We start from the raw sequence: 15,160 nt of genomic DNA on the forward strand, positions 1-15,160 counted from the left end.
TAGATACTGGGGGTCAAGGACAGGAGAGGATTTAGAAATAACAGTGCATGACATTAGTCAATGCATTTGCCAAATTGGCAATTAGTTCCTGATGTGCGTGCAAAGCATCTTATTCCTGTCTCTTTGATGCTCGTTCCCATAGAGAAGGGAATAGAGTCCACAGAGGCCTTCAAACTTTTAAAGAAATATCTGCTGAAAATCATGCCTGATTTGTGACGTGAGCTCTGCTGTAGGGAAGCATCCGGGATTATCCTAGTTCTTACAGTCCCAGGAAAGAACACTGCACGTGGAAAGTTTTTCCACTGGTGGAATGTAGAGGAAATCAAAAGGCAGGAAAACGGTACTAAAAGCCCTGCAGGAACCCAGAATCAGATGTACAATAAGTGATAGGCGAATGAATCCTGCTGACACCCAATTATTTTCAGTATACTTGGTTTTTCAACTTCTGACCACCAGGTGGAAGCAAGAAATAACCAGGAGTCAAATCTGACATCAGATGTCATTACCTTACAGCAATGTAGCCTAAGTCTTTGAATGTTTTATTTTGACCTTAAATCCAGTGTGAAAGCTTCCTTTTATTTTTACTGCTATAGGTCAGGTGAATATTACAATCTAAAATGATCCTTGCCCCTATTGGGATGATAAAGAGCTGTAATTCTTTGAGCTCAAAGAGTTGAGCATGTCTTTGTGTGTTTGATGTAAACATAGTCTAAAAATTGCAGCTCATAGCATCAACCTGTCACATGAGCCCCCTTAGTCAAGGGAGACACTTGGTGGATTGAACTAAGGGGAAAGATACTGATAAAAGAAGTTTTAACTATGGGCTTCAATTCTTATATGGGGTGGCAAGTCCAAGCTCCACCTTTTCCTCTCTGGGAAAACTTGAAGTTTCTTATTTCCCAGTTTCCTAATCTGCAAAATGGGAGTAATGCTATCAATTAAAAATGCTTCCTACGTGCCAGGCACAGAACATACATAGTTGTTAATCCTTACTACTGCCTGCCAAGAGGAGTAGGGGTATTTTACAGTAGGAGAGGGGCAATTTAACCTCTCCCAGGTTCACACAGAGACTTTCCCTAAATTGGAAATGGTCAATCTGCATCCAAACCCCATTCTTTTTCCATTAATGGTATCCCTCTATCTCCCTTTGCAGGGTGGTTCTAAGAAATGTATTAAATTAATGCTGTGGTGCTTAGCTTTTAGCAGGTGCTCTGTAAAAGTTAGTTCCCACTCTGGTTTTCACAAGTGTGGAAGCTTAGCTGCTTGGTGACTTCTGCACTTCAGACCCAGTTACCCATATGTGAGAACTGCTGCTTTTGAGTGCTTCTCCTCCCCTTGGCCTTCTGCTTATTTTTAGCTCGCTTAGAATTTTTGGCTTCGCTCGAAGTCCGGCACATATCCTGGCTCCAAAATTGACTTTTGGTTTTGTTTGGCTGGGTTTTAACCTTGCCTGAATTCACACAGCCTGAGACCTGACCTTCAGTCATACCCACCTAAGTCGATCTGAACACCTGGTAAGGCTGTTCTTTCCTGGGGAAGCGTCCATTCTATTTCCCCCTAAACTGAACCGAGGTGAGAGGTCTGCCACTCTGTGCCCAGGTGAGCCCTTCCCTGAGAGAACTCTGTTTTCTGCATGCTACAGAATGGATATTCAGTAGGGATTACTAAATCACAGACAAGCATTAGTGTTTTCATCGTCAATTTCACCAAAGCGTTCATTGTACCAGGGGGCACAGGATGGTATGGTGGAAAGAATACTGAAGTTTTCTAAGGAGCAAACCTGATCACTTTCTAGTGCTTCTGCTATTTTACACTTGCCCCCTACCTGGAACATCATAAGTAGCCAATAAATATGTTAAATGAAATCAGTGACGAGGAGTTAGAAACCCTGGTTTCTAGTTCCAGTTGCACACTCTAGGGCTAATAATCTTTAATAATCTTTTAATAATCTTTCCTGGCCCACCTTGCCAGGAAAGCGCATGTAGGTTGATTATTCACCTTATTGCTGGCCAGTAATAACTACTATTTACTGAGCACTAGGTATGAGTTGGGCACGTTGCATACATTATTTCACTTTGACTCACAACAGCTTATCAGGTAGAGGCAATGTTGTACCTCTATTTTACAGATGAGAGGGCTGTGACTCAGAGAGCTTTGTGTTTTGCCTTGGTCATCTAGCCAGTAAGGGGTGACCCAGAATGTCCAGACCTGCTTGACCTCACAGTGCTGCTTTTAGCACTATTCCAACCTATCTCCCAACTAGCAAAGGGTAAATCGAGTGATGTGGTAATTAAACAGTGCCCTAGACGCAGGACCGGCTAATAACACTTTTCTGAGTCCGTTTCCAAATAATTATGTTCTTCAACCGAGACTTGCATTTTCGAGTCTGTGAGCTTGGCGACGTGTTTCTGGAATGTAATGTGAGCGGAGCCCCCACCTTGGGACTCCAGCAGCCCTCCCTCACCTCAGCTAATGAAGCCGCAAGTGTTCACCGAATCTATGAACCGTGATTGGGCTCATTACTGTTTCACTTCTGGAGTGCTGCCGAAAGCTCCTGGGGAGTTACCATTAACATCTTTATTAACTCGTCCCACAAATCAGTCAGTGAAATTAATTTAGATACACACTCTACTTTGATCTTCATTAATAGTTTCTTCTAGTTTTTACATTTATTTTTAGTTTTCTCATCTTTAATTTATTTGATGGCAATTATTAGTTTTTATTGAGGGAGATTAGATGATCTTCAAGTGGCTAAGATTAGAAAAAAATTACAAGTCAGTGAAAAGCAGGTAGAAAAGATTTTTATTTTTAAGGAAAACCCTGCTATATGCCTTCCCAATTCAAAAAAGAAAAGGGGCCTGCAGTCCCAAATATCATGACTCAACCAGAGGCTCTTTCCCTGTCCTTGCAGGTGGTGCTTTGTGCTATTAATTTCTAAAAGATATAGAGCAGGAAATATAAGTAGGCTCCCTTGAGTTATTTTTAAGACTTTTAAGGAAAATGGTTAAATAAGTTTGCTTCATTTTAATTTTTTCATCCAAGCAGTCAACTTCACATTCATTCAACAAATATTTATTGGATGCCAGGTACCAGGGACTGGAAGTTTCAAAAATAAATAAGACATTGATACTTGCCTTCAAAGAATTCTGTCTCGTGGGAAACAAATAAACAATAAAACGTGAAAAGAATTCTTACAGCGACAACCCCCAAGGACCTCTAGGAATACAGAAAAAGACTCCTTAGTTTGTCTGGGGAATTCTGGGGTGCTTTTGAGAGGAGGAGACATGATTGGGTCTCAGAGATGACTAAGTAGACTTTCTCCAGTTGAGCGAAGGGGAGAGAACATTCCAGGCAAAGGAACTTGACCCGGAGGAATAGGAAAGCAGGGAAGTGTGGCAATATGCTCAGCAGGTAAATTGCTTAGGGCAGCTAGAATGTTGGCCTTGTCGCAGGCCATAGTTGTGGATTAACCTGGAAAGGTAGACAGATGGGGACCACATTGAAAAGTGCTTTGTAATGATGTAAGGATTTGGACTTTGACCTGTGAACAAAGAGAAGGAATTGTTTAATTTTTAGCAGGGAAGTAATATGGCAGGATTTGAATTTTAGAAAAAATTGTTTGGAAGAACATATGTAGAATTGAATTGGTGACAGGGGAGCCAAAAGGCAATGCTGGAGATCTCCAGATTTCAAAAAGACAAATGGGAAGCCTCAACTAGAGCAGCAGCAGTGGAAAAGGAGAGGAGGGACAAATCTGAAAAAGCATCTATGAGGTGGAATCAATGGGAGGTACTAACTCATTGGTTATGAATTTTGAAGAACTCTCTCTCCAGTGGGTGAGCGAATGCTGGCATCATTACTGGGATAGGAAATCAAAGGGGAAGAAAGAGATTTGTGGGGAAGGTAATGACTGTAAGGTTTGAACATTTTGAGATAGAGATATCCCTGGAACCACTAAATGGAGGTCTAAAAAGCAATTAGAAATGCAGGCCTGTGATTACTAGGGTCCTAGAAATGTAGAATTGGGAGACAGCTGCTTAAAGTGGTATTTGAAGCCCTGGGTGTGAATGAGATTGCCTAAGGAGAAGGAAGAGAAGACCATGATAGAACCCTGGAGGAGCCGTGCTGAAAGAGCAGGCAGAGGAAAAGAAGCCCTTGGAGGCTGAGAAGTAACAGCCATGGAGGCTGGAGAAGACTGGGAGATAATAATACCATGGAAATCCTATGACCCTAATCTCATGAGGGAGGAGAGGAGGTACCATTATCTGTGTATTCCCCGTGCTGAGCACAATGCCCATGTATAGTGGCCTTTAAGTCTTTGTCGAGACTAGAGGAGTGGCAAATATTGTCAAATGGTGCATAATCAAATATGACGAACACTGAAAGGTGAGATCAACCTATAAGCTCAAAAATCATTCGTGGGGGTGGGCAGAAATCAAATGTGGTACTTCCTCTTAGAAAAGGGAGACTCCTGAGGGGATACCCTCCAGAAGAGGTCTGGCCTCTCTTTCCTCTACAGACATCATTACCTTAGAAACAGGCTTCAGAGAATGTGGATTTTTTTTCTCTCAGAATCCACAGAAAGTTTTGGTGCAGGGTTAGAAAGGCCCCTTGGCAGGGGTAAAATGCCAAGAAGCACCCTCGGTGAGAGCACTGGCTTTGAGTGTCCCGACAATGCCCAGCCAAGAATCTAATGCCTGGCAATGCAGAGCACCCGCAGAACAGTTTTGACCCCTGAACAGAAGACTAAGGATGCTTCCAAGCTAGCTGCCTGAGGAAGAGTGAAGCAAGCAGCTGTGAGGGCAATGAGTATGTGTTTGAGGTGGGGGTGAGGTGGAGGTAGGAGAATAGCTACAGATTTTTGCAGTCTGTTTTAAAGTTACTGCTTGAGATAGCTAAATAACAGCTAGCCACATTATCAACTATTTAAATATATGGTATCTCAAGAATGCATTGTATTAGGGAAATTCCAGAGGCGTAGTTCAGTAGACCACACTATAAGATAACCCTGGGCTGATTGTGGCAAGGCTATAGTAACTAGAAAATGTTTTACCTTGAGCTAAGACTCGAAATGGTCCTGATGATGTTTTATCAATCAATCAACAAAACCCTATTGATTGAGATCGCCATACTTGAATCAGTTGTGCAACAAGATTTATTAAACATTCATCAAAACTGGATTATTTTGCTATAGCAGTTGTAGATCGGTTACATTTTAATTTTCCTTTGTTTAGTTTAGTCAGTCTTTTTAGCTTCCTTTTACGACTTAGTCTTTCCTGCCTCAAATTCCAATTGAACTCAAATAGGAGCACTTTTAAAAAGAACTGTAGAGGGAGGAGATAGAGAAAAATCTGAACTAATGATTCACTAAAATCTTTGTAGGGAGAAGGGAAAAGAAACTAGCTCCAGCCCTATTATTTTTAGAGGCTGTTGAAACCAGAGAAACAGACTCATCTTGAAATGACACTGTGTAAAATGCCTGACTGCTTGTGGATCATTCTCACATTGATAGCTAGAAACTTAACTATGGAACTACGGGAGTGGGGGCGGGGAATCAATTGAGAGGCAAGGTCACTCAGCCTCAGGTTATCTGCATAAGAGTAGGAGGGTAGGCCACAAATAGGCACTGGGCCTTAGCTCTTGCTTCAGGACAATTCTCTGGGTGACCTGTGAAGCCAGGAATCCCCTCTGTCCCAACTAAAGTAGCACAAAACAGATGTGGGAAGAAAGATACAATAGTCTACACATGACCCGGAACCCCAAGTAGAAAATGTCGCTATTCCTGGGTAAACTCTTAGATGTCATCCTTTTCTAGTACAATTTATGAGAACTGATTTTTTTTCCCTTGCCATGCTTCTCCCACATCCTTTATCAACATATTATGTTTCCCACACTGTTCTGCAGTTTTATATACATTGATTAATTGAATTTGCAGAACAGCCTCACGTGAGTTATTGTAGATGAGGAAATGAGCTCAGAAAGGGGTGTGGCAGGTCACTGGTAAGTGGTTCACTGCCCGCTTTGCTAGCCCAGTGGTCCTCAGCCTGAGCTCCGCACTAGACACATCTGGAGAGCATTAAAAAACAACAATAACAACAACGAACCAATGCCTGGACCTTCCCAGACTAGTTAAATCAGACTCTCTGGGGGGGTGGAGCCAGGGCTTCCTTGATTTTAAAAGCTCCCCAGGTGATTCTCATATGCAGCCGGAGTTAAGAACCTCTACATTAGGCTCTGCTGCCTCTCCAAAATGAGAAATAAAAACCAGAAAAAGAAAGGAAGAGGAATGGCCTAACGTTCACGGAGCCCTACTACATGTCAAGTACTTAATCTTATTTAATCATCCCAGCAATGGAAAATTATTCCCATTCTACAGATTTGGAAACTTCTCACTTAGCCAGATAGGTTAAGACATTTCCCCCAAAGGAGAAAGGAGATTTGATCCTAGACTCATATTCCTGATACCATGCAGCTGAGAGCCAGGCCTGGGGCCGTTGCTGAGGACTCAAAAGAAATCAAGCCAGGCTTCCATGTACTCAACCTTGGAGTAAGTTAGAATTTTAATAGATATCTAGAGAAAGTCAAGGTTTTGGAGCAGAGCAACAAGTCAGAAATAGAGAAGAGAGAGACGCATGGTACATCAGACAAGGTAAAGAGGCAGAAAGGAAGGAGGCAAAAGGTAAGGAAATACTTAGCCTGTGCTCACTATCCTAATTTCTCACAGTAATGCTATGCTGTAGGGACTATAACTGTCCCCCTTCTGCAGATGGGAACACTGAGGCCCGGTAAAATTAAGCAATATCCTCAGATCATAGAGCTGGTAAGTGCAGAGCTGGCTTCAAACCCTGGCCTAGGGTCTGAGTGCCTAACCACACACCATTCACACTCCCATAAAGCTCAAAGGAAGAGAAAGGAGTAGAGGCCAATAGGATTTGTTTTATTTGAGGCTCAAAAGCAGGCCCTTGACATTCATTTCTCATTGAATCACCTCAGAGACTTTGTGAGGCGAATACCACCCCCAATCTGGATTAAGAAAACTGAGACTCACTGTGGTTAAAGTGTCTTAATTTAAAGGGAGATGGAAGCAGCAGAGTTGGTACTGAAATGCTAACGCAGCTGGCTGCGGTCCCATACTCTCTCCATTGCTCCACAAGAAGGACCACATTAAAATTAGGAATAGACAGCAAATGTCTCTTAACCTTTGCTCAGACTTTGGCTCCTAGCACTGAGGTGTCTTATACAATAAGTCAAGAAAAAATGCAGCATGTGGACCCTAAGAAGGGAAAAACAGAAAATGGGAGAGGATTGAAAGGGAGTTCATTAGGATTTTTGAAAATTGGAATATAAAAGAGAGGAAATATTTTTAATTTGTTTGGCCAGGGAGAACTCTGAAAATTTCTTTGTAAAATAAACCTGTGAGGAAAAGAAATGGGCAATATCTAAGAAGGTGGTTTGGAGAGAAACATTCTAAAGAAATACCCGGTGGTCTTATCTTTACTGGTTTTTCGAATTTAGGCACAATCGTACTGAACAGAGTAAATAACCTGTATATACAAGTGCTTCCCCATAGCGCCCACCTGGGACCATAAAATGCAGCAGAGTGGTTCACGTTCGATTGCATCTGACCTTGAAAACTCAGCTTAAATCACTTTCTTTGATCACTCTTTTTCCTCTACTACTCTTAGCACTATAATTCAATTTCTAATTGAACTTACTTTTGGAGTTAAAAAAGTAAGATACACTTTCTACTAAAAAATAAATCAATGCAAAAAAAAAAACCACTATCAACAGCTTGGTAAGTAGCCTTCCAGATCTTTCTGCATGCACATGAAAGCATGAATATGTGTCAGTACTATCAAAACCATTTTTGTCCAAATATAATTAAATTCTTGACTGTGGTAAACAGTCTTGGTTTAATCCCATTCCTGTAGACACTGAAAGAAGAGATCTTTTAAAACCAAAACAATTACATTTCAAGCCCAAGAAGGACATAAGGCAGAAATGTCATTTGTGGGTGTATGTGGTTTATCTGTTTTTTATTAGAGAAGTTGTAGTTTTACAGAAGAATAGTGCATAAAAGACAGAGTCCCCATATAACACCCTATTATTAACACCTTGCATTAGTGTGGTACATTTGTTACAATTCATGAAGGAACATTTTTATAATTGGACAGTTAACTGTGAGAGTTGAAATAACCCTTTCTCAACGTGGAATGAGGAGTAGAAGGGATCGGATAAGGAACATCATCTCACAACTTTTTGTTTCCCCCATAGCTCCTCTTATGGTCTTTGCAGAGAGTAAGCAGTTTTTAGTGTTTCTTGAATGAATGAGAAATTGTCCCTTTCATGGTGGTTTTATTTTGGTTTAAATAGTGTCGATACCAAGAATAATAGAAGCACATGTTTCCAAAAGTAAATGTTATCATCCAATTTTGATTGTTCAAATTCATTTTATTCAAATTCATTTGGATTATTCTCCTCCATTTTTACCACAAGTGGCATATAAAATGTCACCATTACTTTTTACCACTTACAAGACTTTTGAGACTTTGTCCCATCATCCGTCACGTGACTCCTCATGCGTGGCTGCTTTGTTCTCCCAAATGAATTGTAAGCTCTGCAAGGGTGGGGAGGCGTCTTTGATTTTCTTCTGTGTACTCCGTGGCACTGGGTACATGCTCTGCGTGCAGTAGATGTTAAATAAATGTTTGCTGAATTTACTGAAAATTGTGACACTCCACAGAATTCTAAAAAATTCAGGGTGAGAAGAGGCCTTAGAAACTATCTCGTTTGCCTACCCACCTTACACCTGAATCCTCTGGACTTCAAGCCAATAGGGCATTTAGAATTTTAACATTTTTGGCAAAAGTATTTTCGGGTTATTTATTTTAATGTTTCCGTGTGTACTTTCCAGAATGGTTCCTGCTGCCTAAGCCCCAGAGCCTTCAGATGGTCTGGAACAGGTAAGCGCTTAGGGAAGCTTGTCTTTTAGCAGGGTTGAAGCGATCTTTCCCTGAGCTCTGTTCATTGAGCAACAAGCCACTGAGCACCTCGGTTTGGAAGCTCCAGACTCCAGAACGATGCAGCTGGGAGAGCAAGGAGCCACCTGGGAATCTGTTAGTTTTTCTCTATGAACCATTTTACTTGCAGTGAGTCTGGTCATTAAAACTGTTTTGTGTCCCTCAATCACGCCCCCAGGCCCTGAGAACGAGGGAGTGTTGGCCTGCAAGAAAACCTAGTGGGGTTATTATTGTCTGACACAGAGAAACCAAATAACATCATTGAGTGGCTATTGGGGGGGGGGGGGGGCGCTTGATTCATGGAGGTCAGGCGTTCCCAGGCCCTCTCTACGCAGTCTCGGCTCAGACCAGGGCAGACTTTTATTACCAGCTTTCAACAAACCCCCAGTTTCTTTTGCAAAGTAAAACAGATAATAGAGACATTCCCGGAATAGTTAGCTACCTAAGCTGTGCCAGGCAACCTCAGGGCTAAGAAGAACTCAGTGTTTTCGGACAATGACCAATTACAATAACCAGTATTATTTGATCTGAGAGTAATTAGCCGAGGCTCTGTTCTTTTTGCTTCAGTGAGGAGGCAAAAAGGGCAGTGAGCAAAACATCAGAGACAGTGGAAAGGAGCTCAGATGTCAAAGAAAAACACAGTCTTGCAGGTGGAGAGAAGTGGAAGAGTATTTCACCTGCCAAGATCCTAAATGAACATTTGAACACTGTTCTTCCCTGAAAATGTGTTATAGTTTAAACTAACTAAATTTGTTTGATTCTCCATACTCCCTAGTCACATGCTTTGAAAAGCTTCCAAGTAGAGTGAATATCAGAGAACAAATAGTAAAGTAGGTGAGGAATACAAGTATGGCCATCAAAGGATCTTTTATTGGGAGGGCCAGTCTCCCCGGGATATCTGCACTCTCCACTCTTATTTTCAAAAGCACCGTACAACCTGAAACTCCCCGTTATTTGGGAGACAGATTCCTGGGGCGCTAGATCATTTCATTCAAAATGTACAAACTTTCTCTTGCTTGCTCCCTAACCACTGGCTGCAAATATTTGGTGTTTAACACTGCCCTGTGACTTGCTTTTGTTTTGCCGTTGCCTTCCAAAACGTATGGTAACTCCCAACCACCTTAACACTCTATGCTGCTGCCACTGCCACCGTCAAATGACAGATGTGCTACCAGTGCCCTGCAGTTGTCCCACTGGTCTTTCCTTCTCGGGCTGAGCAGGACTTGAACTCACTGAAAATTCCTCCACTAACCTGATCATGCACCATACCCAGCACCCCTGCCCCTTCCCTTGCTCCCAGCAATGCCTATTCTCCTTTGCTTGGTCTTTAGGCTTCTCTCTGCTCAGATCCTCAAAACAAGGAGTAATGCCTAGAGTTGAGCCGTCTAATACGTAGCCGCTAGCCACACGTGACTATTTAAATTTAGCACAGTTTCTTCAATGTTGTTTCTTTCTAATGTTGGATGTGATTCTTATTGTGGGAGCCTCCTTTGCTCCTAAACCCATCGCATTTACAAGTACCAGCTCTATCCCTGCCCTTTTCCTCTTTCTAGGTATCGAGGGGAAAAAACAAATAACTTAGTAGAGCTCAGAATGGTCTGTCCTTTCCTGCACAATGAAGGTTGCAGGCAGCAATGTGGTGGGAGATTTTTGTACTCAGAGCCAGGCTGTGCTAAGAAATCAGGACTGTTGCCTCAGGCCCCTGAGAACCACCAGATTTTAGCTGTGTTGAGTGATGAATTAGTAGATGCTGCTTTACACAATTACAAAGACTGGTTTGCTTTCTTTCTTTTTTTCCTTTCTTTTTTGTCTGTCTTTCCTTCATTCTGTCTTCTTTCTTTTTGTTTGTGTTTCTGTTCTGGACTTCTGAAAATTAAATGTGGATGTCCTTGTGCCCAGCACATCTTTTAGGATCAATATGCAATTTTAATACATTTTAGAACTTTTGCAAGCAGTGCAACCTGTGGCGATTCATATTGGCTGGAATGGATTTATTATCCTTGCCGCAGGGCCAGGCGCTCTCCTAATGCTGCTGGAGGAACTGGAAATTGGTACAGCTCTTCTGGCTGATTACATCAGTCGAAAACTTCAACATACTGTATATCCTTCTACTTAGGAGTTCCAATTCTAAAATGTGTCCTAAGGAAATGATTGCACAAGTACACAGAGAATTCTCTTTGAGGATATTTGTCACAGCATGGTTTTAATAGTACCCTCCTTCTCCAACAAAAAAGGAAACAACTTAAATAAGGGCCTGGTGAAATAAATCACAGCATGCCTCATAATGGAATGTTGTGCAGCCATTAAAATTATGTCCTAGGAGGCTATTCAGAGTCATAGGAAGATGATCAAGATAGTGAAGTGGCAAAAACATGGTGTAAGATATATAATATGATATGATCCCTCCCCCCCTTTTTTTTGTAAAACAAAAAATGCGTAAGTGTTAAAATGGAGAAGAGACTGTGGTGGGGAGAGCACTAAAGCAATATTTTGGCAGTGGAATGCTTCTCATTCCTTGGAATGTTACTAGAAGAGTGACTCACCACAGCATTCTTTGTCTTTATTAACAGATTCTCATTAATTAGGTGGGTGGGTTCTTCTAATCCTGCGAAATACTCCTGATCTATTTGTTAGCTAACACCACAAATCTAACCAATAGTATTTATTAACATTTGGCCTTTGTGGAGAGGTTCTGGTAGGCAAATTAACGTTTTTGATGTTTACTTTCATGCCAACTTTTATTTCGAAAGTAGGGGTTGTAACCAACATGGGAAGAATTGCTCCAGAGAAGTTAGAGAAGGTGGCAAGTCTAGAAAGTAAAGGCAATGGATAGCAAGCAAGATGGTAGATAGCAGAAAGAAGCAGAAGGATACAAACATGAAATTGTCAGTAAATCAACATTTGTGCCCAAAGAAGCAACATCTGTATTCAGAGGGATCTTGTTCTCGGCTCCCAGATAAGAGTGTTATATGCTAATCGCAAGGTGGAGATTATTAGGATGCTCACCAAAGAACTAGGTCTGGTGACCCCACCAATGCCTCTTGTAAAGGGTTATGTTCAAGAGGGCATGGGTTTGGTTTTCTCATAAACAAGGAGTCTTCACCTTGGACTTTAGAGTCCATGAAACTGTCAAAAATCCTGAAACCACTAAAAAGCCTGGATACAACCTTTTGGGGTGGGGGTGGAGGAAATGGTTGGTTAGTTGAAGTGGAAAGTCCTAAAAAAATAGTCTTCATCAGTACCTATGCTCCTTTCCTTCACTTGCCTGGTAAAAATGGCTTGTTCTTGTTAAAAGGCGTCTTCCTTCTACCCCCATGTATTGGTTTCTCAGCTGCTAAAATAAATACCAGACAAAGGGTTGGCTTAACAACAGGAATTTTTTGGCTCAGTTTCAGAATCTAGAATACTTGCTTCCTCCCAGAGTCTGTATCTTCTGGCTGGCCAACAATCTTTGGGGTTTGTTAGCTTTTCATCACATGGCAATTCATGTGGCAGCATCTTCTCCTTTCTCTTCCACGTTATATTAACTTCTGTCTTCTGGCTGCTCACCATGATTACTCCTATGTCCAATTTCCTTTGCATATAAGGACTTCAGCCATATTCCATTAAGGCTCACCCTCATTCTGTTTGGGCACATCTTAATGAATAACATCTTTAAGAAGAGGTCCTTTTAACAGCCTAGAGTATATTAACCAGATAATCCAAAAGTATTGGCAAAGTCCCCTGAGGGAGGAGAAAAAGACTATGGAACTATTAAACCTTACCATCAGGGAATTCCCTGAAACTGTGTCAAACTTAAGGGACACCCTAATCAATAGGCCATGCCCTCGATCATGAGCTTACTCTTATGAAGCTTATGTAGGTAGCATAGAAGCATTCCAGCTGATCCTAAAGAACACCTAGGGCAATTTATAAGATTCCACAAAGATTCCAGGCACTAGAGTAACTTTTCAGAAACCTACAACCTCCAGATGGGTCCCTGGTCCAGATAAGTCCTGAAACCTAGCCCAACCTCTCTAGAATATCAGATAGTTCCATCTCCCTACCCATATTAGTGACAGACCCTTCCAATATCGAAAATTTAGAATTGCCGTAGCCCAAACAACCCCAACGAGAGGTATGGTAAGACCGAAAGTGATGGTGGAATTATACATAGAAGATAGGACTTAAATGAATATCAGGCTCTGATATTTGTACTATCTTCCCCACTCTAAAATTCAGCTTCATGTGTCCTAAAAACCTGTACCTGGGCAGGGCACTCTGGAAGGAGGAAATACCTGTCGGCTCTTCTTCAGACCTTGAGTTAATTAGCAGGATATACCCCAGGTTCTCTTCTCTCCTAACTGGCCTGGGAAACAGGACTGAGGCTAGGCACAGTTTTTCTTTAAAAATGTCTGAATCAATTACTTCCTCTTTTGAGGATAAAGTCATCTGTTCGTAGAAACAGTTTTATCTCATGGGAATTAGACATTGAAAGTTCCCTGTGTAAATCATATGCAAAAATTAGGCAAATTTCAACTCTGGTCCAGGACAGCCAGCATCCCTGAAATCACAGCACCTGAAAAGGCGAAGAGTATCTGCATTTTCTCACTTTAAGATTTTTGGGTTTTGTTGTCTTGTTTTTTTGTTTTTGTCTTTGTTTTTGTTTTTATTGTTTGGGGCTTTATAGCTTTTTAAAAGTCTTTCAAAATGGGGTGGGCATCATATGTCTTCCAGGCAGACCAAAGAGAGATATGCTGTCGTGGGAGTACACCAGTTTTTCCCAGGCCATTCATGGTGCTCGGGCCCAGTGGATGGAAAAGAGAACCAAATTTGTTTGTTTGGAGTCTGCTTGTTGAGCACAAAGGTTCCTAAATATCTACCTGGTTTAATTGTTAAAATATTACTCCCAAAGGAGATATCATAATAGTCCTTAAATGGGTAAGGTTAATCTGCAAGATCTTCCAAAAACTTTGCTGAGGAGTCCAGCATCTCTTCTGCCAGTCTCTCATAGCGGGGGTCTTTCTAAAGAGGATGTGGGCAGGTGATGCAGAGCTGGGCACCCTCTGCCAGCCACTGGGCCCTAGCATGCGACTGGGCCAGAGGATGAGGCCAATGGCAGCATGGCACCTAAGCATCTGCATCTCAGTAAGTTTTTACATGTATTAGACATTAAATAAGCCTATGTATTTTTGCTTATTTGGGGATTTGCTCAGGTGTTTCTTGGCCATGCAACTTACTTCTAAATGTCAAATACCAGTCCTGGGGTTAATTGCCTCCTGGGATCTACTGTGTTTTCCCTCTCATGGCTTTCCACTTGTAAACCTGTCCTTGGGCTTTGAGAGATGAGTGTATTTAAATGAGTGGTACTAGATTAGCAAATACTTTCAAACATTTTCAGTAGAAAGCATGAAGACCACTCACTGCCCCTGCACCCACCCCAGCTTCATATCAGACCCTGGATGGCCTGAGGAATGTCAACTGGCTTTGTTCCCTCCTTTAAATTTACTCCTCTCCCTCCCACCCTAGGGCCTGCATGAGACCTGCAATGTCTGCCTCTCTCCTGCCCCCAATCCTTCAGCACTCAGCTCAAATGCCGTTCCTTAGAAAAGCCTTCCCTACCTCCTCCCATTCCAAACCAAGTATGCTGGACTTTCCCCCTACATCACTGTAAGATGCCAGAAGGCAGTCTTATCCTGTATCCCCCAGGACTGACCACCTGCTAGAACACAGTAGTTGCTCAATAAATGCATTGGCTCGTCTCCACCTGTGTAACTCATCATAAGGTCAACTTGAGGATTTCTCCCTATTTTTATTTGGGTACTAAATTATCTCTCTTCCTATGCTCTATCTTAGGGAAAACCAAAAGAACCCTGGGGGTTGAGCTTCAGAAATATGATAAATAGGGACATTTTCCACCCAGGTGTCACCCTCCAGAATTACTTCTCCCAACCCACCCCCACACTGCCAAGATTCTATGCTGGTGGCTCTTGGAGTTCAGAGCCTGAAGCACATTTCAATCAGGCATCTCTGCTTGGTTGTCCCTCAAAGAAGAATGCTTGATGATATATTTCTGCTTCGGTAATTCTAATTGTGCACTCGATGTATACATGGTGCCCAGAGAACCAGTGGAAGGTGGGGGAACCAAATGATAGAACTCT

At 42.0% G+C, this 15,160-nt stretch overlaps 1 protein-coding gene across 2 annotated transcripts in view; it reads left to right on the forward strand.

Moving 5' to 3' along the window:
* The window catches only part of CDK15 (cyclin dependent kinase 15), a 93,704-nt gene that overhangs the window by 68,062 nt on the left and 10,482 nt on the right, over positions 1-15,160 (forward strand). For both annotated transcript variants that reach the window (XM_077152006.1, XM_077152007.1), the window contains exon 11: positions 8,915-8,963. In XM_077152006.1, the coding sequence (XP_077008121.1) occupies positions 8,915-8,963 (49 nt within the window). The remainder of the gene's footprint in view (positions 1-8,914; positions 8,964-15,160) is intronic.

Source organism: Tamandua tetradactyla, chromosome 3 (assembly GCF_023851605.1).
Source record: "Tamandua tetradactyla isolate mTamTet1 chromosome 3, mTamTet1.pri, whole genome shotgun sequence".
In the NCBI taxonomy this organism is placed as follows: Eukaryota; Metazoa; Chordata; class Mammalia; order Pilosa; family Myrmecophagidae; genus Tamandua; species Tamandua tetradactyla.